Genomic DNA, 24,227 nt, shown 5'->3' with positions numbered 1-24,227 from the left:
GCTCTGACCCCGCCCAGCAGGGTCCTAGGACCCAAGCCCTGAGGGCTTGCCGACTGGCACTCATTTGTGTGCGGAGGCAAGGGGGCCTTGGGCTCAGACCTGCATCAGCGGCTGGTGCAAGGTAGAGTGTAGACACGCCCCCAGGGACTAACCACTACGGTGGCGCAGGAGCAGCCTCCACTGCTGATCTCCGGGCCTGGAGCACCCGGGACAGCAGTGTTCAGTGCACAGCGGGGCTGCTTTGCAGGACAGGAAGTGTGCCACGTGACCTGCCCCAGCTCACCTTCCTCCCCCTCCCAAGGCCGATCACATGAGAGGAGCCTGTCCCGGGGCAGCTTCGCTGAGCATGGAGCTGGCGGGCGGGCGCTGCGCGCTCAGCCTGTGGCTGCTGCTGTGCCGCTTGCCGGCCCCGGGCGCCGCCGCTCCAGCGCTGCCAGCAGGGCCCTTAGCCGTGGGTGAGTCTGGCTGAGCGCTCCGGGGAGCTAGCGCTGAGCCTCAGCCGCCGAGCTTGTCTCTCCCCCTCACCCCCAAAGAAGTAGGGCAAGGGGCCGCCCCTGCTGGAAAGGAGGCGGAGGGGCAGGGCTGGGGCCCCGGCTCCGTGGGGTTGTCACCTACAGCCAGACCCTCCCGACCGGGAGCGACCCCGACACAAAGGAGCTGCCAGTCAATAGCTCCAGCCAGCCGGGCTTGTTCCTGCCCCCCTCCCCCTTCATCCCCCCTGCTGCTGGCTGCTGATTAATTGCAAAGCCCACGCTGAGAATGAGAGGCAGACAGAGCTCTCCTCCTGGGCCCCTGGTGCGGGGGGGCTGGGGACTTCCTCCCCCTCACTATAGCCTGGGAAAGCTTTACATCCATCCCGTGTGACTTGTCCCTGCCGCTGTAAACTGGCTCTGTGGCACTGCCACATTCCCTCACCTGCTTTTATATGTCGCTGGCTGGAAATGTCCAGAAACTTCCCTGCCGGGGAGGTATCCCCCCTTCCTTTTTATACACTTCCCCCCCCCCCTCGTTTGCTTTATTTTTAACCAAATGTACAATGCCATGCTTTTTACTTCTCTTCCCAAAACTGAGGCATTTGTGTGACTCCCAGCACTCTCCCAGATAAATCAGTCAGTCAGTGCCTGACCTGATTTCAGAGTAGCAGCCGTGTTAGTCTGTATCTGCAAAAAGAACAGGAGTACTTGTGGCACCTTAGAGACTAACAAATTTATTAGAGCATAAGCTTTCGTGGACTACAGCCCACGTATATGCATCCGAAGAAGTGGGCTGTAGTCCACGAAAGTTTATGCTCTGATAAATTTGTTAGTCTCTAAGGTGCCACAAGTACTCCTGTTCTTTTTGCCTGACCTGAGTAGAGCATGCTACAAGTAGGCTTGGCAGAATTCTATTTTTTTTTAATAATATATAGAGAGAAGATCCATGTTTATTTTTAAGCATCCGCCCCCCCCCCCAATTGTTATTGATCTAAATTTTCACAGTTTGGGGAAATTGAGGGTGTGTGTCTGACAGTGGGGGATCACACAATTATTTAATGATAGTAGACATTAAGATTCAAAAACTTAAAGCTTTATAACCATCCAAACACAAATTGTGACCATCACTGGTCAAAATATACAAAGTAAATACCCTTAAATCAAACTCTAATATCTTCTCGAATAGCATTTTTCTTTTCCTATCTGTAAATTTTTGACTGATATTGATGAACATAAGAACAGCCACGCTGGGTCAGACCAATGGTCCAGCTACCCAATAATCTGTCTTCTGACAGTGGCCAATGAGAGGTGCTTCAGAGGCAATGAATAGAACAGGTAATCATCTCAAGTGATCCATCCCCAGTCACCCATTCCAACTTCTTGGCCTTCACAACGTCCTCTGGCAAAGAGTTCCACAGGTTGACTGTGTATTGTGTGAAGAAATACTTCCGTAAATTTGTTTTAAACCTGCTGCCTATTAGTTTCATTTGGTGACCCCTAGTTCTTGTGTTATGAGAAGGAGAAATTGCACTTCCTTATTACTTTCTCCACACTAGTCATGACTTTACAGATCTCTATTATATCCCCCCTTAGTCGTCTCTTTTCCAGTCTTATTAATCTCTCCTCATAGGGAAGCTAATCCATACCCCTAAACATTTTGTTGCCCTTTTCTGTACCTTTTCCAATTACAATATATCTATTTTGAGATGGGACAACCAGATTGGTTTTTTTTTGTTTTGTTTTGTTTTTTGGTTGGTTTGTGTGTGTACAATGAAATTGATATTTACTGACATTTACCAATAAAAAAATCGAATCTTTCCAAAGCTGAGTATAGGTTATGTTGTCTGCATGAGGGTGTGGTTCAAACAATGGCATACAGGCTCGGCCCTGCATTACTTAATAATGCAATATGTCTGAAATTTATTTATTTACTCCATTATAATAAACATTAACTCATGTTTTGCCTTTGGTCAGCAAAGCAAACTCCACATTTTTCTCTGTGTGATTTTATTTTCTTCCAGTTATATACATGTTTTAAAAGAACTATTGCTCCATACTCAGCTTCTGTGACTCATATGCATCTGAAATGCAAACCTCTGTAAGTTTCCAGAAGACAAATCTTGTAACCATTAGCAGAAATTGCAATATTACAATTTTCAGATGTTCACATCTTCTTTTTAAGTTCCTGAAATAAGTTTCTGGTTAAAGCACACTATGAGGAGTCTGACTGGGGTTCTGTTCCCTGCTCTGCCATTGGCTGGCTGTGTGACCTGGGGCAAATCACTTTGCCTCTATGCCTCAATTTCCCTTTTGTATAATAGAGATAATAATTTCCCCTTTTATAAAGTGCATTGAAATCTACAGCTTGAAAGGACTATTTATTATCATATCTGAAACCTGAAGGTCAGTATTCCTATAATATGTAACTTGATAATTCATCTTTTAGTTTAATATACACCTAAAGTCCATTGGGTGCTTGGCTCTGCTTAGTGCTCAGGAACAGCAGTTGAAAACTTACCAGACACCTAGTAGCTAGAGACAGATACAAAAGATAAGGCTGGTAGAGGCTCCATGCCCTGGTAAGAAGTCTAGGCTGCCTGTTATCACAGCTGCTGGGGAGAAGGTTGGGGTTTTTGGACCCTGCCTGGAGGCGTCATCTTTCCTATCAACTTTAGGATAGTACATGTCTGAAAAAATTGAAACTCCCCCCTCCTCTAGCTGCTGGAAGGGAGAAGTGCTTTCTTTATTTCCCCACACCCAGCAGTAAATAAGGAGGCTCTCCATCACTCCACCCCACATCATCTTCCAATTGTGGGTCATTTTCTGCTGCCTATGCTCACAGCTTTCCCAAGCAGTAGCAATAGAATGAAATCGATGTGATTCCTGTCCGTTTCAAACCACTCACACAGGCTAGTGAACAGCAGCAGTGGTACTGATCATGGTTTTGTTAAGTTTACTCTCCTCCTGTTTAGCAAAACTTTGAGGCACAACAGAAGCACCGGAGCAGTCTGCAGATTTAGGATTACAACGCTGCATCTTGTACATTCAGTTCACATTTGCAGGTTGTCTTTGTAATCATGGAGGCAAAAAGCTTAGTTTTTAAAATGAAAGCTTAAATTCTGCAGAACTTGATGGCATAGGCCCCACATTCATCAGGGCTAGTTTCCCAATCTCAGTTGATAAATAGATTTGCCAAGCATGGGCAAAACAGGATGATGTTGACTCATATATTAGTCTTAATGCAAACTGTAAGGAGAAACTCAGCACCTTGGCAAGAAATAATCCATTTTCATTACTGTTTGTTTTCTAAAAACAGGGCAGTTCTGGCATGTATCTGACTTGCATTTAGACCCTACTTACCACATCACTGGTGATCACACCAAAGTTTGTTCTTCTTCCAAAGGGGCTAATGCCTCCAACCCTGGGCCTTTTGGAGATTTTTTCTGTGATTCTCCATATCAACTTATTTTATCAGCCTTTAAGTACATGAAAGAGTCTGAACAACAAGTTTCCTTCATGATATGGACAGGGTAAGTAATTGAGTCAGTTAATAGCCACCCTGCTAGTGAAACACTTTGAATAGTTGGAAGACCATAGTGCACTAGTTTTAAATACTCAAACATTTGTTTCTGTATGCAGCAATAAATTTGAGTCAGATGCTGCTTCTGTCTGCTCTGCTTCCATTATCTGAATTACTAACAAATAGGGCTATCAATCTAAGGGCTGGTCCACACTAACCCCTCAGTTCGAACTAAGATATGCAACTTCAGCTACGTGAATAACGTAGCTGAAATCAAAGTACCTTAGTTCGAACTACAAGGTACTTACTGCGGTCCACACGCAGCAGACAGGCTCCCCCGTCGACTCCGCTTACTCCTTTCGCGGAGCAGGAGTACCGGCATTGATGGCGAGCACTTCCGGGATTGATTTATCGTGTCTAGATAAGATGCGATAAATCGATCCCAGAAGATCGATTGCTTACCGCCGAACCCAGAGGTAAGTATAGACGTACCCTCAGTTAACTCAAGCGATTAATGCAAAACAGATTAACTAGATGATTAAAAAATATTCATGATTAATCGCAGTTTTAATCGCACAGTTAATAATAGAATACCAATTTAAATTTTATTATAAATATTTTTGGTTGTTTTTCTACATTTTCAAATATTGATTTCAATTACAACACAGAATATAAAGTGTACAGTGCTCACTTTATTACAAATATTTGCAGTAAAAAGATCAACAAAAGAAATAATATTTTTCTATTCATCTCATACAAGGATGTAGTTCCTCTTTATCATGAAAGTGCAACTTACAAATGTAGAACTTTTTTTTACGTAGCTGCACTCAAAAACAGAGCCTACAAGTCCGCTCAGTCCTATTTCTTGTTCAGCCAATCGCTAAGACAAACAAATTTGTTTACCTTTACGGGGGATAGTGATGCCCACATCTTATTTACAATGTCACCTGAAAGTGAGCAAATGTATTCACATGGTACTGTTGTAGCTGGCGTTGCAAGGTATTTATGTGCCAGATATGCTAAATATTCATAGGCCCCTTCATACTTTGGCTACCATTCCAGAGGACATGATTCCATGCTGAATTTAAATTGGTATCTATTATTGTTTAACAGTGTGATTAAAACTGTGATTAATGGTGATTATTTTTTTAATCGAGTAATTGCAATTTTTTTTTAATCGTTTGACATCCCTACTAACAAGTTGCAAGACTGACTGAATGTTTAAGACCTCTGTAACAGATTTGGAGGTGCTGTGGAATAATTTATTAATATTGTATGTTGACCTGGTTATTGGGATGTTTACTGTATAAATATATTTGTATAGTTTAATATTGGCTGTTGGCGAAAACAAGGGAGCAGGAGGGAAAAAGAAATAAAGAACAAATTTTTAACAAGGATGATTAACCACTGGAACAAACTACAAAGGAAAATGATGGATTCTCGATCTCTTGGAGACTGGATGCCTTTCGGTGCTTTAACCAAACGAGTTATTGGGCTTAATACACTTAATACAGGGGTAAATGGGTAAAATGTAATGGCCTGTGTTATACAGGCGGTCAGGCTAGATGACTTAATAGTCCCATCTGACTTTAAACTCTAAGAATCTATGGAAAAGAATGACTCAAAAGAAGCCACTTCTCTCCAAACACTTGAGGGTGTTAAGAGACAATAATGCCAGGACAGGAAGAGACCCAGGAGCATAGGTGATCAAAAGAACTGTGGCAGGTTTAAAAAGAAACACACTCTCAAGCATGAGTGGAGTTGTTTGTGGGAACCAGGCTCAGACAAAGGCACCCACTGGAGAGTCTGAAGAAGTTAGGCCTGCCAGGTTAGCATCAGATGATGGTAAGCCTTTAGGTCAGACACACGTGTATAGACTATTTTAAAATATTTTTTCTCTAAATGCGTTGTTCCCATTGTTAAAATAAACAACACTTTGGTTTGAGAAGGCTGTCTGATCATCCATTGGATACCTCTAGTCACAGACTCCTGAAGGGGAGACCTGCAGGTACCTGAACCCAGTCAGACCTTCTGGGTAAGCACGGCTGATGCAGAGTCTGTTGTAGGCCAGGGCTCAGTGTAAGAGTGGGATGACTGTGGAGTTCCACCCTGGTATAGGTAAAGGCCTGAGACCTAAGGAGATGCACACAGAGACCTGAAAAGAGAGAGAAGTGCTGCTGCTCTGTATCCATGGTAACCTCCTATGTGATTTTCATCTGCTACATTTTCTCTATCTGCAGTCTTCTCTGTCCTTTATTTTGTGGTGTGGCTGGTTAAAAGAGATGTCCGCTTTATAATGCTGCCCTCCTCGTCTCTAACAACTGAAGGATCAGGCAGCCTGTGGTTTGAATCTTTGGTTGAACCACCACATGGTTGTGCACAGTAATGTAATACTCGGAGGCTAGTTATTTTAACTGCATGTTGGGTTCATACTTATGCCTTGACTTATGTGGTGAACAGGATTGGGTCAGGCCTGGCTACTACTCAGATGGGAGACTTTCAAGAAAAAATCAGGTTTTAAGGAAAATTCAGGAGGAACCTTTCTCCTCTTTGAGTCAATACTGAACTGATAACTCAGTATTGTGCCGGTGGTGGTGCTCTCTTTTTGACAAGAATTAGAACAAGCCTGCCCACTTTATCATCAACGAAGGCTGCTCCTGTAGTTGAGGCTGGGATGCAGGAGAGCAGGGTTGAAGTCCTATGTTGATCCCAGGCAAGACATTTACTCTGTCTGTGCCTCAGTTCCCCATCTGTAAAATGGGGGTAATGATACTTCCCATTAAGCAAAGGGATGATATGAAGATAACTGCTTGTGAAGCTTTTGAACACTATGGTGATGGAGGCCATGTCAGTAGCTAGACAGGACTATCCTGGTATATTCCGTAAGAACTGGAGGTGATTAGTTTGGCGTTCTAGCCAAAATCCCACATTCTACCTACCTACAATTCCCTCTTCAGTGTAAATTAGTGGATGTTTTACTTTTAGTGATGGGTATTTATTTTAGTGATGGGTGTGATGCCTGTGATTGCTGGTTTATCTTTGTGTTTCAAGGTCTTTTGAGCTAAAAGGTGCTATATAAATACAGTAGTAGGATGCTGACAAGTGTATATATAAACAGACCAGACTAGATTAACCCATTGCACTTTATTTTCAACAGAATGGGAAGAAATAAATAAATAAATAAAACCTTAAATGGCTCATGTGGGGAAGGGGCAGGGAAGCAATGAAATCCAGATTACATATCGACTTTGAGTGGGTTGGTTTGATAATGAAAAGTCTTAATAGTGGTAAGTATTTATCATGGGATTCTCTGTTAAACATGGAACCTATTTATAAAAGTAGCAGACTTGGCAGGGTCCCTCTCAGACAATGCACTAGCTTTTTATTTGAGTTCTGTAGCAGTGTTCCAGGCCAGAATTTAGGTGCATTGGCAGAGTTGTTCAGAATAACAAATGAGTTGTTTTTTACAGTGTTGTAGCTACTTTGACACTTATGAGGTCCTCTTCTTTTTAGGGATAGTCCACCTCATGTTCCAGTGGAGGAACTCTCCACAAAGATGGTCATTAATGTTATTGGCAATATGACTTCCACCATTCAAAGTTTCTTTCCAGATCTCCAGGTGTTTCCTGCGTTGGGTAATCATGACTACTGGCCACAGGTAAAATGAGTTTTTAGGAATATGAGTGGATGGGCTTCTTTACCAGAATGGCTGTGTATAATTAAAAGTGCTGGAACAGTGCAATAAAAATTAAATTTGTATGTGTGTGTTATACTGGAGGCAGTATCCTATGATTCTCCAGTTTACACCTAGATCTTCACATCACTGTAGTATGGAAATATTTACATCTGAAGTACAACTTTCTCTGTGTGTAAAGTTACCTGAACTAATGCTGATGTCAGATCAAATCTTTCTATTGACCTATGATATTGCAAACTGACTTAGATAATTTGAATGCTTATAAATCATGAAACCACTACCTCATATACACAGTTTATATACATTTAATTTTTTATGCTGGGTAAATCGTGTGTGTGTGTGTGTGTGTGTGTGTGTAATACTTGAGCTCAGTACTACAGATGGCATCCTTAATGGGATCTGTCAGTGTGTCAGTAATATTCAAAGCCTGCTTAAAAGCTCATTGGGAGTGTGTCCATTGACTTCATTGGACATTGGATCAAGACCATGTACTTTTTTTGTAATTAATTTCCTGCTTTCTAATGGTGACATAAAACAAATGATAACATAAAATCCCACCGTTCCTTCACAGATATCAAAAATTGCATTAGTAGTGCATTGTTTGGGACTGCTACAGATATTTCCACTGACAAGTTATTGGTCCCATAGTTCATTCCAGTCTGGCACAATGCCTTTCTGACTTCCACATTGTGTTAGCAATGTTGTTCTCAGCATAGATGAAAACATAGTGAACACTAGAAACTGAACATATCCACTAAACATATTTCAAAGTTAATATAGAAGTTTAAAGGAGTAAGGGCTAAATTCTCCCACCAGATCTTAGGGGAGGAGGTAGATCTTATGTAAGCAGATCAGTTGCAGTAATTTGTTTTTAAATTTTAGCCAGGACTCTCTAAGATCTCTCCCATACTCTAAACAGTCCTCTCCCTTCCCCCCAAGCAGCATTCTGTATGTCAATTAGCCCTTACGGGGAGGAGTGGGGGGAAGTATCTTTTAATATAATAAATATAATATATAGTTACATCTGTTTCTCCCCTTTGCTTAAATGAAATTTAGTTTAGGTTTTTGTTGTTTTGTTTGTTTGTTTTTTAAAAGGAGTTTCAGCATTTAGGGAGAATAACTGACATGCAGCAACCTCCTGGGATCTAGAGGAAGGTAGCAGCATACAAATATTCTGATACACATTGGCTGATGTAAATTCTCAGTGCAGACATTAGCATTTAGCTATTGAGCACCCTGTATGGTGAATGTTAGTCGTGTTTGTAAAGCATATGCAATATAACACATTGAAATATAGTAAACTAGGACAGAAAAATATCATGCTCCAAAAACCTGTTTGCTGTTTAAAGGGAAACTGCACCTATTTCCCTCAGCGTTGCACTCTAAAATATGTGAGTATTATATAGCATTTCGTTTTGAAATATCAGACTTCATTGATGTGCAGAATTGCCATTTTTTTTCCCTATAGTTTGAATATCATGTGGGAATATACAAGGGAGACACTGTACGAAATGTGAGGGTGCTGCAAGTTTGGATGGGCTCTATTTTATAGGCACTTGGTTACTACGTGCCACAAACTGACATTGATGTGGCACAACACATAGGGCTGCTGTTGCAGTCCAAAAGCAGGAGTGAAATATGTATGCCCCAATATGCTGAACAACTGATTGAGTAAAGCTACTTAATGATCTTTGGTCCTTTTCTTGTTGCAACATATGTGGAAAATATCAGTGGATTAATATGTAATTGAATAGTCTTTCAGCCTTTGTTGTCCTCTTGCACAAGCCTGGTAGCTCCAATTAGAACAGGCTCCCTAATTTAGTGTCTAATCCAAATGTACACAGAACGCGACCCTGTGTTTGGGAGCCAGATTGAAGCCTCCTTGAACCCACAATTGAGCCTCATATCTGGAGCTAGATTTAAGCATATCTGTTGGATGAACACTCACCATATATTTGACCAGTGCAGTTCTGGAAATTCCTTTCACAGAAACAGAAACATATGTGATCCATGCAGCAAAAAGATGTAGACTGATTTTTGATAGCTCTACGTGCATGCAAAGACTGAAAGATGCTTTTATCCACAGACCTTGAAATAAGAGTGTCAACCTCAAGTGCCTACAAAGTTTAATTTTTACATTTTATTTGAACAAATCTGAAAACCACCATAATACTATTCTCTCACCCCCCCCACGCACACACAATGTTTTGTGAATCAGAAAGGTGTCATTTTCATCGTGCATCAAAAAGAAAAACAAATTTTGAAACTTTGAAATTTTTTGTGCAACCGAGTTGTTAAGCCCTAATCCTATTGCTTTAAATGTTTCTAGCACTCATTTACTAGTGATGTTAAATGCCATAGAAAAGTGACTTCACATTCAGTTCTGACTGAAATTCAGGTATTTGGTTCTGATTACTTGAACCTGGATCTCTGACAGCCCCGGTGAATGCCCTAACCACTAGGCTATTCTGGGATTGGGGTGTGGAGGGTGGGACGGTTTTTTACTTTTATGTGAAAAATTTGTATCAACATCTTTAACTAGAACTCTTGCACTTTCACCTGACCCAAGCAATGCTCAAGTGCCTCAGCAAAACCTGATTAGAGAACTCTCACATCAAACTTAGACAGAAGATGGAAAGTTTTTTCCCCTAAAAACCCTGTTTAAATGTTTAGCTTGGGAGCAAAAGAGTGCTGGGGGGAATAGCATTATGATGGTTTTCAGATTTGTTTAAATAAAATGTAAAAAATTAAACTTTGTAGGCACCTGAGGTAGAGTGGACAAAGCGTCTTTCAGGCTTTGCATATAAGTAGGGCCATAAAAATCTTTTTATTGCATTCACCACATATCTTTCTGTTACTGTGAAAGGAATTTCTATAGCTGCACTGGTCATCAGTGATATCTTGCAGTCAGAACAGTACCTTAAGCTCCCACTCCTTACCACTCTACAGAAGTAACTGGATGAGATTCTATGGCCTATGTTTTCCAGGAGATCAGACCAGATGGTCCCTTCTGGCTTTAAAAATCCATGAATTTGTGTGTCAGACTGTGATGAAGGTTCTGTTTTTTGACAGGATCAGCTGCCTGTATCTGCCAATGAAGTTTACAGTGCAGTAGCAAATTTCTGGAAACCTTGGCTAACTGATGAGGCAATTAGTACCTTCAAGAAAGGTAAAATATGGTAGCTACATTTTGTAAAACTAATGCTGAGAGGTCTGACAGTTCTATAGATTTACCCTCTCTCTTTCACTAAACTGCAAGAATGAATGAGTGCAATAGAGCATCTGGCCCAGTTTCTCCAGAGGTAAAAGAGTTATTGATTTTGCTATATAGCAATTCCTGTCTACAGTTAATCTCGTAGGGAGACTTTATTCTTGTTCTAGTGTAATAATAATTCCCTGCTTTGGGTAGCACTTACAATGTTGTAAGCTTTGTGCAAACATAAAAGAGACTCATTCCCTGCATGGAAGAGTTCACAATCTAAAATAAGAGCATAACTATCAAGGAAGGGTATGTGAAGCCATAGTTACACTTGTACTTAAAGAAAAATTGAAGAATAATTGTTTACTTGTTTTGAGACTATTTGCAATTCAAAGAGCAAGATCTAGTAACACGTTTATGCAAAGTGAGGTGCTAGCAAATAATCTCTAGGATTACACAATTAATTAAAATGTTCCATATCTAATTTAGTTAATCAAATATAGGCTGATACAATAATGATTTTTTTTTAAACCGACGGGCTGACAAACTCAATTCAATTTCCAACTCCCAACAACACTGCAGGTTTGGAAGTTTAATTTGAACTGAAATATTTGGGGGTTGGCATTCTGAATAGGAGAGACTGGGTAAGAAGGACTTGAGAGCAAAAGGGGAGAGAGAGACTCTAATGGAATAACACACAGAGGGGCAGATCCTCAGCTGGTGTTAATTGAAGTCAGTGGAGCTATAGTAGCTGGGGGATCTGCTCCACAACATCTCAGAGTTAGGAAGAACACCTCGGGAATGGAGGTTGTTCATAACTCTGAAATGTTCACAGCTTCGAACAAAATGTTATGGTTGTTCTTTCAGAAGTTTACAACTGAACGTTGACTTACTACAGCTTTGAAACTTTACTATGCAGAAGAAGAATGCTGCTTTTAACCATCTTAATTTCAATGAAACAAGCAAAGAAAGTTTCCTTACTTTGTCATATCTTTTTTTGAAACTTTCCCTTTATTTTTTAGTAATTTATGTTTAACTCTGTATTGTACTGTATTTGCCTTAGTAGTTTACGTTTAACACAGTAGTGTACTGTATTTGGTTTTGTTTTGTTTTTTTGTTCTCTGCTGCTGCCTGATTGCATACTTCCAGTTCCAAATGAGGTATGTAGTTGACTGGTCAGTTCATAACTCTGGTGTTTGTAACTCTGAGGTTCTGCTGTATGCTATAGAGGGTTGGCCAGAGTTGTGGGTTAATTTTTTTCATGCTACTACATAACATAGGCTTCCTTTCATGAGCGTGAATGGATGGCAAAAACATTGTGTTTTCCTTTAATTGGATCTCTGTTTTGGAAGTCAGATGTCCTTTAACTACAGGAAAATCAGTGAACTCACAATGCTAATTTTGAGAACCCATGAAATGACTAAGATATTATTGTTGCATTTAGCACCACATATGCAATTACCCAATTCATACACACATGCGAATTGACAAATAAAGGGCAAAAAGTAGAAGTGGTCCTAAAAGATGCCCTGTGTCATTTTCCTCACCTCTGAGTGATCTTGAATACAGTGAAATCAACTAGATTATTTGAGAAATCAGGGCTGCTTGATATGAGTAAGCATGTCGGAATCTGGTTGATAGAAGTCTTACTAGTCTAACTGTCAGTGTAGTTCTTTCACTCTAAACTTGTGTTCGGAAAGCATTCTTCCTCTAAATCATGTTGATCTTGTTTCCACAGGTGGCTTTTATACACAACTCTTTCAATCCAGTGTTAGCCCTCAACCACTCAGGATAATCAGTTTGAACACAAATCTATATTACAGTCCCAACCATGTGACTCTGAATATAACTGACCCGGCCAACCAGTTAGCATGGTTGGAGAGCACACTAGAAATCTCTCTTCAAAAGAAGGAGAAGGTAGGCGTTACACACAGAATACTATGAATCAACTCAATGTCAGTAGTAGTATCCATCATATCTATTTGTGTAAATTGAAAGAAAGCTAGCAAAAGGAAAAAAGAAAGAAGTGAATCAAGTTTCAGGGCTATTTTAGGATTTGCAATTGATTTGATAGGGCAGAGGCTTTAAGAAATGTATATTTGCTACCTGCTACATACAGTAGTGAGCAATAGGAGAGGAAAAAAAGAGACCTGACTCTAGTCTTACTTATACAGGTTTAATATCATTATAATAATGATAATATCATCTACAAAAAGGGAAATAAAAACAACCCAGGAAACTACAGACCAGTTAGTTTAACTTCCGTGTCAGGGAAGATAATGGAGCAAGTAATTAAGGAAATCATCTGCAAACACTTGGAAGGTGGTAAGGTGTTAGGGAACAGCCAGCATGGATTTGAAAAGAACAAATCATGTCAAACTAATTTGATAGGATAACAAGTCTTGTGGATAAGGGAGAAGCAGTGGATGTGGTATACCTAGAGTTTAGTAAGGCATTTGATATGGTCTCACACGATATTCTTATCGATAAACTAGGCAAATACAACTTAGATGGGGCTACTATAAGGTGGATGCATAACTGGCTGGATAACCATACTCAGAGAGTAGTTATTAATGGTTCCCAATCCTGCTGGAAAGGTATAACGAGTGGAGTTCCGCAGGGGTCTGTTTTGGGACCGGCTCTGTTCAATATCTTCATCAATGACTTGGATAGTGGCATAGAAAGTACGCTTATTAAGTTTGCAGATTATACCAAACTGGGAGGGATTGCAACTGCTTTGGAGGACAGGGTCAAAATTCAAAATGATCTGGACAAATTGAGAAATGGTCTGAGTTAAACAGGATGAAGTTTTAACAAAGACAAATGCAAAGTGCTCCACTTAGGAAGGAACAATCAGTTTCACACATACAGAATGGGAAGAGACTGTCTAGGAAGGAGTATGGCAGAAAGGGATCTAGGAGTTATAGTGGACCACAAGCTAAATATGAGTCGACAGTGTGATGCTGTTGCAAAAAAAGCAAACATGATTCTGGGATGCATTAACAGGTGTGTTGTGAGCAAGACACAAGAAGTCATTCTTCTGCTCTACTCTGTGCTGGTTAGGCCTCAACTGGAGTATTGTGTCCAGTTCTGGGCACCGCATTTCTAGAAAGATGTGGAGAAATTGGAGAGGGTCCAGAGAAGAGCAACAAGAATGATTAAAGGTCTAGAGAACATGACCTATGAAGGAAGGCTGAAAGAATTGGGTTTATTTAGTTTGGAAAAGAGAAGACTGAGAGGGGACATGATAGCAGTTTTCAGGTATCTAAAAGGGTGTCATAAGGAGGTGGGAGAAAACTTGTTCATCTTAGCCTCTAAGGATAGAACAAGAAGCAATGGGCTTAAACTGCAGCAAGCGAGGTTTAGGTTGGACATTAGGAAAAAGTTCCTAACTGTCAGGGTGGATAAACACTGGAATAAACTGCCTAGGGAGGTTGTGGAATCTCCATCTCTGGAGATATTTAAGAGTAGGTTAGATAAATGTCTATCAGGGATGGTCTAGACAGTATTTGGTCCTGCCATGAGGGCAGGGGACTGGACTCAATGACCTCTCGAGGTCCCTTCCAGTCCTAGAGTCTATGAATAATTCTGACCTCACTCCTGATCTGTGTTGGTGTACGTGAGATCAGAATCGTGTCTGCATTATAAGGACTATTACAGTACTTTCATAGCCCAGGAAATCCAAAATGGAATTATCCACAAAACTACAAGACTTGATGCAGAGGACATTTCTGCTATTTAAATGGGAAATTGGTTGAAAAGTTGCATCTATAACATGGTACCAGAGAACATGGGTATGTTTGTACGTGTATTTGCAGTATAAATATTACATTCTTTCCTTTTAGCAGATAATACACATGAAAAGCATATTTCACAAACTCTATCTTGCATACACAAAATGTTGTTCAGATTGCTAAGCATGCAGAAGTAAAGAAATGAAAGTTAAAATTGTGTACACAGTTTTGTCTCCTGTGTGAATACATATTGCTACAATATTTAATCAGTCGTATGCCATTTCTCAAACCCTACAATAAAATAATCAAACAATTTTGGAACCTAAAACAGTTCAAGAAAACAGCAAAAAGTTTTTCATTTTTTTTTTTTTTTTTAAATAATGGAACAAGTGTATTTTTTTCACTTTCCTTGTCTCCTAAATTACTGAAATCTTTTTTGCACAGCCTTTCCCAAAATATTGACACTAGTCCAAAGAACAATGCTAAAAATGTCACGCTGGCAGATATTTTTCAAAAAATTATGAATGTTCAAAAAGAAAGGCTTAGAAAGGAAATGTCTGCAGCTTTAGTTCTAGGAGTTGCCACTTCCCTAATATTGTAATAAATGTATTCACTTATGCTCATTTTCTGATGTAAGGTTACTAAATATTGGTTCATAATTACTTTACACACTGTTACTAACTACTCATACTTGCTTATAGCAAAACTAACTTACAGTGTTCAGGCTGACAAAGTCTTTCAAAGACCACATTATTATGAGACTCAATGTTAATCAGTTCTAGGCTAAAGCTAAAAATGTTTGCTTCATATGAGGATGCTAATTGTGTTGTATCTATCTGATCTTTTAGGTATATGTGATAGGACATGTGCCAATAGGATATCTGCCTTTCGCAAGGAACATTACTGCCATAAGAGGATATTACAATGAGAGATTAGTAAAGATTTTTCGCAAGTATAGTGATGTTATTGCTGGACAGTTTTTTGGACACACACACAGAGATAGCATTATGATCCTTCTGGATGAGAAAGGTAATGATGTTTGTAGAATACAAGTGTCTTTGCTGCATCCTTTCCTGATTGGCTCCAAGTAAAAGAATATTTTGGTGTATATGGGGGCCAGTCGAACTCTGGTGTGAATTATTCTTAAAAAGAAATGGGGATGAAAGTGCAATTTATTTATTTTTTATCAAGGTTGTTGAACACTTACTACAACACTGTATAAATGGTGTTCTCCCCAAATTCCTGTAATGAGAACTGAACGGAAGAACTATGCATTGTATTGTAAGACAGATTGTCCACATTTTCCTTTTCTACTGATATTAGAAGAGGCTTTCTAAGCATCACACTTCTAATGAACGCCAATAGTTCCTAGACAAGCATCTCTAGTCTTTCCTCTCCTGTCTTTCAGTGACATGGTCAAATTACACTGGCCAGTTCCTATTGTGTGTTATGTATGTCAAAGGGAATGTTCTCAGGCCAAGGAAACATGTTCTGCTTTTTGCGTTTCCTGCATCATTACTGAACCTCTCTGCTGGGTTCCCTGCTGCTTCAAAGTTAATTAAGATAAGTGGCGGCAGTGGGGAAAAGAAATATCTGCTTGTGCCATCTCCTTGATCAGGTGATTTCCCTTTGGGATAAGCACCCAGCTTTGAAGGCTTTGCATTGTGCTCTGAAATCACTTATTTTTAAGAGTGAGAGTGGCTACAAAGGATGTTGTTTCTAATAGAAATCGCTGCCTAAATATTTGTGTCTATGCCATAGAATGGTGACTCCAGTGCCTGAGTTCGCTACAAGTTTATGGCTATAAACTTGCCATAATTGACTCCACATTTATAATAGGTTTTATACAAACTTCTAAAAACAATTATAAAATCCTTCAGTGAATCAGCTCTTCACTCTGAGTCGCTGTCCTCTTAACATAGACCAATTTCACATTGACACCCAATAAGAAGGAATAGCACCAAGTGAGAGAACCACCTTTAAAGAGTTTGTTCTTAATGTGTCTGTTAAGGCAGTGTTTTGCCTAGATGATGTTCCCAGGGCTGGCTGCACATTTAATTAACTGATTACACATCCAAACTTCAGCAGCGAGGGGGACAGACCAGCCTTGCTGCTTTGTCGCTGCAGTTTGCATTGTGCAAGTCACTCTGCTTCCAAATCTGTTTTATTGTCTTGTTCCTCTGACAAAAATAGGCACTTGCATGTCTAATCTTGCTCACTATGACTTTGATCTTTTCAGAATGTGTTCTCATTTCAGGCATTTGTTTATTGACAAAGCTTCGCTGAATTCAAGCTCAATTGGAATTTGCAGCCAAAATCCATGTATTGAGATACAGAGTCCATTTTATCTCCTTCAGAAGAGTCTGCTGGCTTTTCAGCACTGTTCTTCAGCTTTCAGAGCACCTACTCACTTGTGGCCTTCAGCCTTGTGACTTCTGCACTGTTATGTTGGCTGCATAAAGGAATATCTAACTTTCTTCATAGAGATGCTCTAAATACACATACTTGTGTATTCTAGCTACTGAAAGTCCTCAAATATTCTCCCTTTGACTTGCTGTAAAGAGCAGGGTAGACATAACAGGTGCCAGCAGGGATTTCTCTCATAACCTGGTTAAATGAGCTTCAGGACAAATTGTTTTAGGCTCCTGACATTTCTGATAATGCAAAAAACATAAAGGAAGCTGCATGTAAGAAGTAAGTTGAAGATAGCTCTGATCTGTTTCCTTTAGTGAGGCTTGTCACAGTTCAGGGCACCTGTACCTGAATTCCCGCTCTGTGGTCCAGCAAGGGCACCCACTCTCAAGCTTCTGGCTCCCCAACTATCAGCTCTCTTGGGTGGAGACGTGTCCTAAGTTCCCTCTAAGCTTTGCGGCCATGCAGCAGCCTATTAAGTGCCATGCAGGTGCTCAGGGCTGTGGTGGGGAGAGGCGCCTCTCCCCACCGTCCCCCAGCCTGGACCTGCCGTGGCTGGGGGAGAGGCACCCCTCCCCCGGCTCCAGCCCAACCTGAAGAGAGGCACCTATCCCATGGCCCCAGTCCCGGAGCTGTTGTGGCAGGGAGAAGGGCCTCTCCCCACTGTTCCCCAGCCCAAGTGCTGCTCAGGGAGAGAGAGCTAGGGGGAGTCCTTTATCCCTGCTGTAGCCCCCAGGCAGCCTAAACCCCTCATCCCCGGCCCCACCCGAGAGCCCCCCCCAACCAGAGTCCACCCCCCGCAACCCTCTGTCCCCGCCCTGAGTCCCTCATCCTCAGTCCCACCCCACAGCCCGCACCCCCAGCTGGAGTCTGCACCTCCCCCCTGCATCCCGAGCCTCTGCCCCAGCCCTGAGTCTCCTCCCACACTCTGAACCCCTCAACCCCACCCCCACCACATAAATTTTGTTATGTGCACCAATATGGAGGTGATGTATCACACATACCTCCATATTGGTGCACATAACAAAATTCATTCTGCACATGCGTGGGAAAAATTAGAGGGAACACTGGACGTGTCTCTCTCCTTCCTGACCAGGGTATTTCCAGGCTGCACAGCTCCCTGCCTACACTGAGTTCCCCAGCAAATCAGACTGCCTGAGCAGGCCAGCTTTGCCTTCTCCTCACAGGCTATAGGCAGCATAATTGCCCACAGTTAAATTACACCCAGCTCTTTCTGAGCAAGCACTTTTATTCTTAAGGGAAAAGCATTACAGAAAAAATATATTAAAACAATAAAAGGAAGGATTGGAGTCTCCCTTGGACAGTTTAAACTCACGCTGTTTATCCAAAAATCCTTTCTCTGACTGTTGGTTCTCTAGAGAATCCAGTCTGAATCAGTATATGCAAATCTCTCCTGGTGGTGGTAGCTCTCTGGAGGTATTATAATCTGAGTAAATTTGCCTAATCACTCCCCCATTGTTCTTAGTTCCTGGAGGACTGTTGTTCCCATCCCCCATGGAATTGCATACAATCCCTGGCCCACAATGATACATAAACTTAATTCAATAAGGACCTGAAGAATAGCTTTGTAAATCTCAAAAGCTCGTCCCTTTCATGAACAGAAGTTGGTCCAATAAAAGAAAAATGACCTCACCCACTGTCTGTCTTCAATGAGGTTGTGCAGGAAATTGCCATATCTGTCACCATGCTAACAACAGAAATACACTGGATACGTAGGGCATGGCTACATTCTGGATTGTTGGGCCAATGTAGCTATTCTGGTGCAAGCCTCCAGTGTAGATGCGCTGCACTGACGTAAAGCGGAGTTCATATGGGTGAGACGTACCTAGGTTTGCACCAGAGCAGCATCTCTATGCTGGGCGGTTGCACAGATATAGCTACCCCTCTGAAAAAATCCGTAAAGTACCTAAGCCAAGCACCCTGGGTCTTGTCTTCTTTGTTCTTAAATGTAAATAATGCATTTCTAAAAGCATTTACCCTAAAGGGAATGATTATTTCCCAATTTTTTTTTTTTCAGAAAACCCAATAAATTCCTTGTTTGTGGCACCTGCTGTGACTCCAGTGAAAAGTGTGTTGCAGAGAGAGTCCAACAATCCTGGAGTCAGACTGTATCAATACGATCCTCTTCAGTATACCTTGTTGGTATGTAAAGATTAAAAGCATTGTGTTAGTGTTAGGCTTGAGCTGTAGCTATTTTAATACTTTTTTCATACTGGGTGTCCTGCTGCCAGATTGGTGCTGGGTTCTGTCTTCTCAGTGATAGGCAGAGAGGGGTGGGAGGAGGAAGGGAAAAATCTTCAAATAGGAACTATGCAGCCTTTCCTGGGCCTGAAAGATCCACCTCCCATTTTCTTTCTGCTGCCTAAACCCTAGAACACAGGATAAAAGTCAGAAAAAAAGCTTTTGTTCAGCTGTGGAAAAGGCAAGTAAAATCCTGGTGTGTATGGATAGGTCTCTCTTTAGACACATGTGAGCTTTGGTGATAGAGAGAATAACTTTGGTGCACTTAGTCTGGCACTGTATAAAACACTGGAAGAGAACTTCCAGAAGGTTCAGGGGTGAAATCCTGGCCTCACTGGAGTCAATGGCAAAGCTTATGTGCTTAGCTGCTGCCCATTTCTCACATGACCCTCATTCCTGCAGGTCTTCATTTCCCTACATTCTTCCCATGGCCTCCACTGGCCACCTATCCATATGCCACCAAATGGTGCCTGGGGAAAAGTGAGTTCAGCCCTTACTATGCTTTTCTCACTATATGTAGCCTAGATCTGGTTTTAACATTCATTTGGCCAGCCATGAGAGATGTGCATAAGGACTTCGGTTTACCCTCTTCTTTGAGGGAAAGCACCTCCAATAATGTAGCTACTTCATTTGTCTCTCTCGTCTCTTTCTTCCCCCACTATTACAACAGTGCAAGTGCCAGCTTATGGTGTGAGCCCAACTCTTGGAGTGGGGCATGACCTTTTATTCAGTTGTGAATAATAAGCAGTGACAGCTTCCTAATCAATGTATCATTCTAGAAACTTAATGAAGCAAGCAAGAAAGCAATACAACTCTGCCTTCCACCTTTTTTTTTTTTTTAAACCTGTAGGATCTTTGGCAGTTTTACTTGAACCTCACAGATGCCAACATGAAAAATGAATCAAACTGGAAACTAGAATACATCCTGACCAAAGAATATGGTATTGAAGACTTGAAGCCAGAAAATTTGTATGAAATAGCAAAGCAATTCACTGTGCCACACAGCAAACTGTTTCAAAAATATTACAATAATTTCATTGTGAGTTATGACAAAAGCATTGTCTGTGAAGGGGACTGCAAGACCAGCCAGATATGTGCAATGCAGTATTTGGATCACTCTTTCTATACAGATTGTATCCAACGGGGTAGTGTAGAGATGAAGTACAATGTGATCAGTACTGATGTTGTTATGTAGCCTGTATTTTAAGGAATCTGTTTCCCTATTCTGCTGAAGTGGGAAACTGTGGCAATCCTCTGTGAATTGAAGGGGGGCATTACATCCCCTAAATCTTTTATTCTTGGTAAATATATTGGCCATAATTTTCCAATTGCTTTGTCTAAAGTTGAACACCTTAATGACAATGGCTTGATTTTTCAGTGATCCTGAGCACCAGTGACAGCCATTACAATGAATGTGCACTGCAGTTGCTCAGTACTTATGAAAACAAGCCATTTTTATTCAGGTGTGTAAATATGGGTTTCAGTGTCTAACTTTAGGCACCTTGGTTTGAATACTTGGGCGATATATACGCTGTTTAGATTATAATCTGTAACGCTGCAAAAAGCAATGTTTGTATAAGTTTGTAAGTCAAGTTATCGCACAATCAGTACACACACCTTTGTGATCTGTAAATATTTACTGAAAGTTGAAGGACACAGGACTATCCAGTACTAAGGGTAGGTCTACATTTGGAGCTGGGGGTGTGGTTTCCAGTTCAAGGAGATATACTCCTGCTATCTGTAATTGAGCTAGCTTGCTAAAAATAGTGTAGTTGCAGCAGCATGAGTGGCGGGATGGACTAGCTTCCCTGAGCGCATGCCTAGGATGGGTACATATTTGGGTCAGCTAGCTTGTCCCATCACCAGCGCTGCCATGGCTACATGCTATTTCTAGCATGCTAGCTCAATCAGCACTAATGTGAGTATGTCTCCTTGAGCTGGGAATCATACCCCCAGCACCAAGTGTAGTAGGCTCAGATGCTCAAAGGTGCTTGGGCAGCTAACACCCATGGGAGGTGCCTAAATGCCTTTGAGGATCTGGACATTGCTTTCTCCGTATAAAGCTGTGTATATTAGTGGTAATGTCAGATTTATATTAACAGATTTTTTTGACAATGTAGGGACACAAATCAGTGTTTGACTCACTGGAAGTCACTAATGAGATATGAATACACATTCATCTATGTAATACAGGCAAATGCGCACCTATCACAAGATTTCTGAAACTTTTTCATAGGGTGAACTATATCGTAATACAGAGTTTCTCATGGACAACCTTTCCTCTGGTTTGTGATTGCACAGACCACCTGTTCCCTGAGTCAGCTGCAGCTATTGTTTGCATGAAAAAGTAATATTCTCCCAAGTATTTTAAATGTCTTTTAATGCAATTCAACATATGGAAATGAGAAGTCATTTTCTGCTCTCCATGGAGTGCAGGGCCACAGTTTGAGAACTGTGGTTAATACATATATTATTCATGAGTAGCCAAACCTATAGCTGTGGTTGCAAAACTATTCCCATTATTAACCCCTTGTTTTTCATGAAGTCTTAACTTACAGATAGATTTTGCTGTTGGAGAACATCTCATGTTTTGTCTCAACCCAAAAGTGAAATTTGTTCTGCAAAGTCTGAGGGGAAAATCCCTGCAGCTGCTGATTATGAAGAATAAATTTAAAAAATAATAAAAAATATTGTTAGCTTTTTTCAAATACCTTAGACTTGTAATGGAAGGATCCTCCAATGAGGAATGCTTGCTTTTTCTAAGTTTGCATTCAGAAACAAATTTTCAATGTTATTAACATTTGAGCAGGTCATCGAATATGCACAATAGGAAATCTCATTAAATTTTAAATAGTGCCCGTACATGCCCAACTCTAGCAATATGGACTTTGAAAAAAAGGTAAGAGAAATTAATCTGGCTTTCTTCAATTATTCTCTGTAAACAAGGCTTCCATACTATGACAGTGTTCCTTCCTTCCTTCCTTCCTTCCTATGAATGTTTAGAATGTGCTTGATCATTAGATCACACATTCTATTCATCTTTCCCATACACTGGCCTTTGCACACCAGAATGCAGCATGACTGACTTCTTAAAAGCATTGCTGGGATTCCTATAACTATCACACTGGTATTTGTCCAAACTGTATGTCTTTGCATTAAGATAAAGTGATGCAGTGGCATTAAATACAAAAGAAAAGATGTGTTTTTAAAATAAAATAAGAAAATACAAGAAAGCAAACTCACCCACATTATACATTTGTAGTATTTTCCCATTGCTGTTAGGAACAATCTGTCCAAAATAACATTTCTCTGATAACTTGACCACTCATATTTCACAATTTAAAAAAAAAATTGTACACACACTTAATTGCTGCATTAACATTTCGAGGGTGTGTAAAATATAGAAATATAGGTATTAATACCATGTAAACATCATATTTTATGCCAAATAATTTCTGTTGTAATATTTCTCTTAAATTATATTTCCTGAAATTTTCCATGTTTTGTCAGCCTAGATGTGGCTCCCCCACCTTAAAGTGGAATAAATCATTTAGAATGAATACCAGCAAATGGTCTGATTACATTCAAATGGAAGTAAAACAACCTTACACTCCTTACCATCCAATTGATCTGCTGCCGGTAATCTCACATGTATCCGGATATATAAATAAATAAAATAAAGAGAGCTACTTGTGCACTCTGTGAGTATGTTTGAGTACCTTGATATTTAGATGGTATGAGATGTGAATTGAAGTTGACATGGATATGAAAGCTAGCTTAATTGGTAGTTTCCTGAATTTCTAGCGGTTTTGTTGTCTAGAAATGCACTTGAGCAACCTGAACTCTCCACTGATAAAATACGTTGACAAATATAAGCCAAGAGGAAACATAGGCAGATGGTGCAATGACAATAGCAGTTGAGATGTTAACTCTGTTTTTTCAACTTTCTGTAGCCAATTCTGCTTAATCCAGCCCCTTAGGGGAGTTTACCACTGTTCTTTTCTCCTACTTTTTTGTGGCTTCTGAGTCTAAATGTTAAGCAGGACACACAGGACCACCCCCCATAAACCATATACAATGAACTAGTAAATCACATGCATCTGACGAAGTGGGTATTCACCCACGAAAGTTTATGCTCAATACATCTGTTAGTCTATAAGGTGCCACAGGACTCTTTGTTGCTTTTTAGCAAAGACACCACTGGTCATTCTTTTATGTCGGATCCTGAAAGGAACTAAAACATATACAAATTCACAGGTTCAAAGCTTTATGGGTGTCAAGGCTCCTTCCCCATTCTGAACTTTAGGGTACAGATGTGGGAGCCTGCTTGAAAACTTCTAAGCTTAACTACCAGCTTAGATCTGGTCCACTGCCACCACTCCCAATGTGCTAAGTCCCTTCCCTGGGTAGCCTTGAGAGACTCTTCCACCAATTCCCTGGTGAACACTGATCCAAAACCCCTTGGATCTTAAAACAAGGAGGAATTAATCATTTCCCCCCTCCCTTCCCTTTCCCCCCACCAATTCCTGGTGACTCCAGATCAATCCCCTTGGATCTTAGAACAAGGAAAAATCAATCAGGTTCTTAAAAAGAAGGCTTTTAATTAAAGAAAAAGGTAAAAATTATCTCTGTAAAATCAGGATGGAAAATAACTTTACAGGGTAATCAAACTTAAAGAGCTCAGAGGAACCCTCTCTAGCCTTAGGTTCAAAGTTACAGCAAACAGAGGTAAACACCCTAGCAAAAGGTACATTTACAAGTTGAGAAAACAAAGATAAAACTAACACGCCTGGCATGGCTGTACTTACAAGTTTGAAATATGAGAGACTTGTTCAGAAAGATTTGGAGAGCATGGATTGATGTCTGGTCCCTCTTAGTCCCAAGAGCAAACTCCCCCCAAAACAAAGAGCACAAACAAAAGCCTTCCCCC

General features: G+C 40.7%; 1 protein-coding gene across 1 annotated transcript; it reads left to right on the top strand.

Moving 5' to 3' along the window:
* Nucleotides 1-265: 265 nt before the first annotated feature.
* SMPDL3A (sphingomyelin phosphodiesterase acid like 3A) lies at nucleotides 266-22,994 on the top strand. The gene is made up of 8 exons (XM_054022569.1): nucleotides 266-455; nucleotides 3,790-4,003; nucleotides 7,507-7,651; nucleotides 10,763-10,859; nucleotides 12,628-12,806; nucleotides 15,472-15,652; nucleotides 19,074-19,198; nucleotides 20,148-22,994. Exons 1-8 carry the CDS (start codon nucleotides 311-313, stop codon nucleotides 20,490-20,492), a joined length of 1,431 nt encoding a protein of 476 aa, XP_053878544.1. The 5' UTR covers nucleotides 266-310; the 3' UTR covers nucleotides 20,493-22,994.
* The last annotated feature ends 1,233 nt before the right edge of the window (nucleotides 22,995-24,227 follow it).

This window comes from Malaclemys terrapin, chromosome 3 (assembly GCF_027887155.1).
Source record: "Malaclemys terrapin pileata isolate rMalTer1 chromosome 3, rMalTer1.hap1, whole genome shotgun sequence".
Classification (NCBI taxonomy): domain Eukaryota; kingdom Metazoa; phylum Chordata; order Testudines; family Emydidae; genus Malaclemys; species Malaclemys terrapin.
This window is presented reverse-complemented; position numbering and strand designations above follow the sequence as displayed.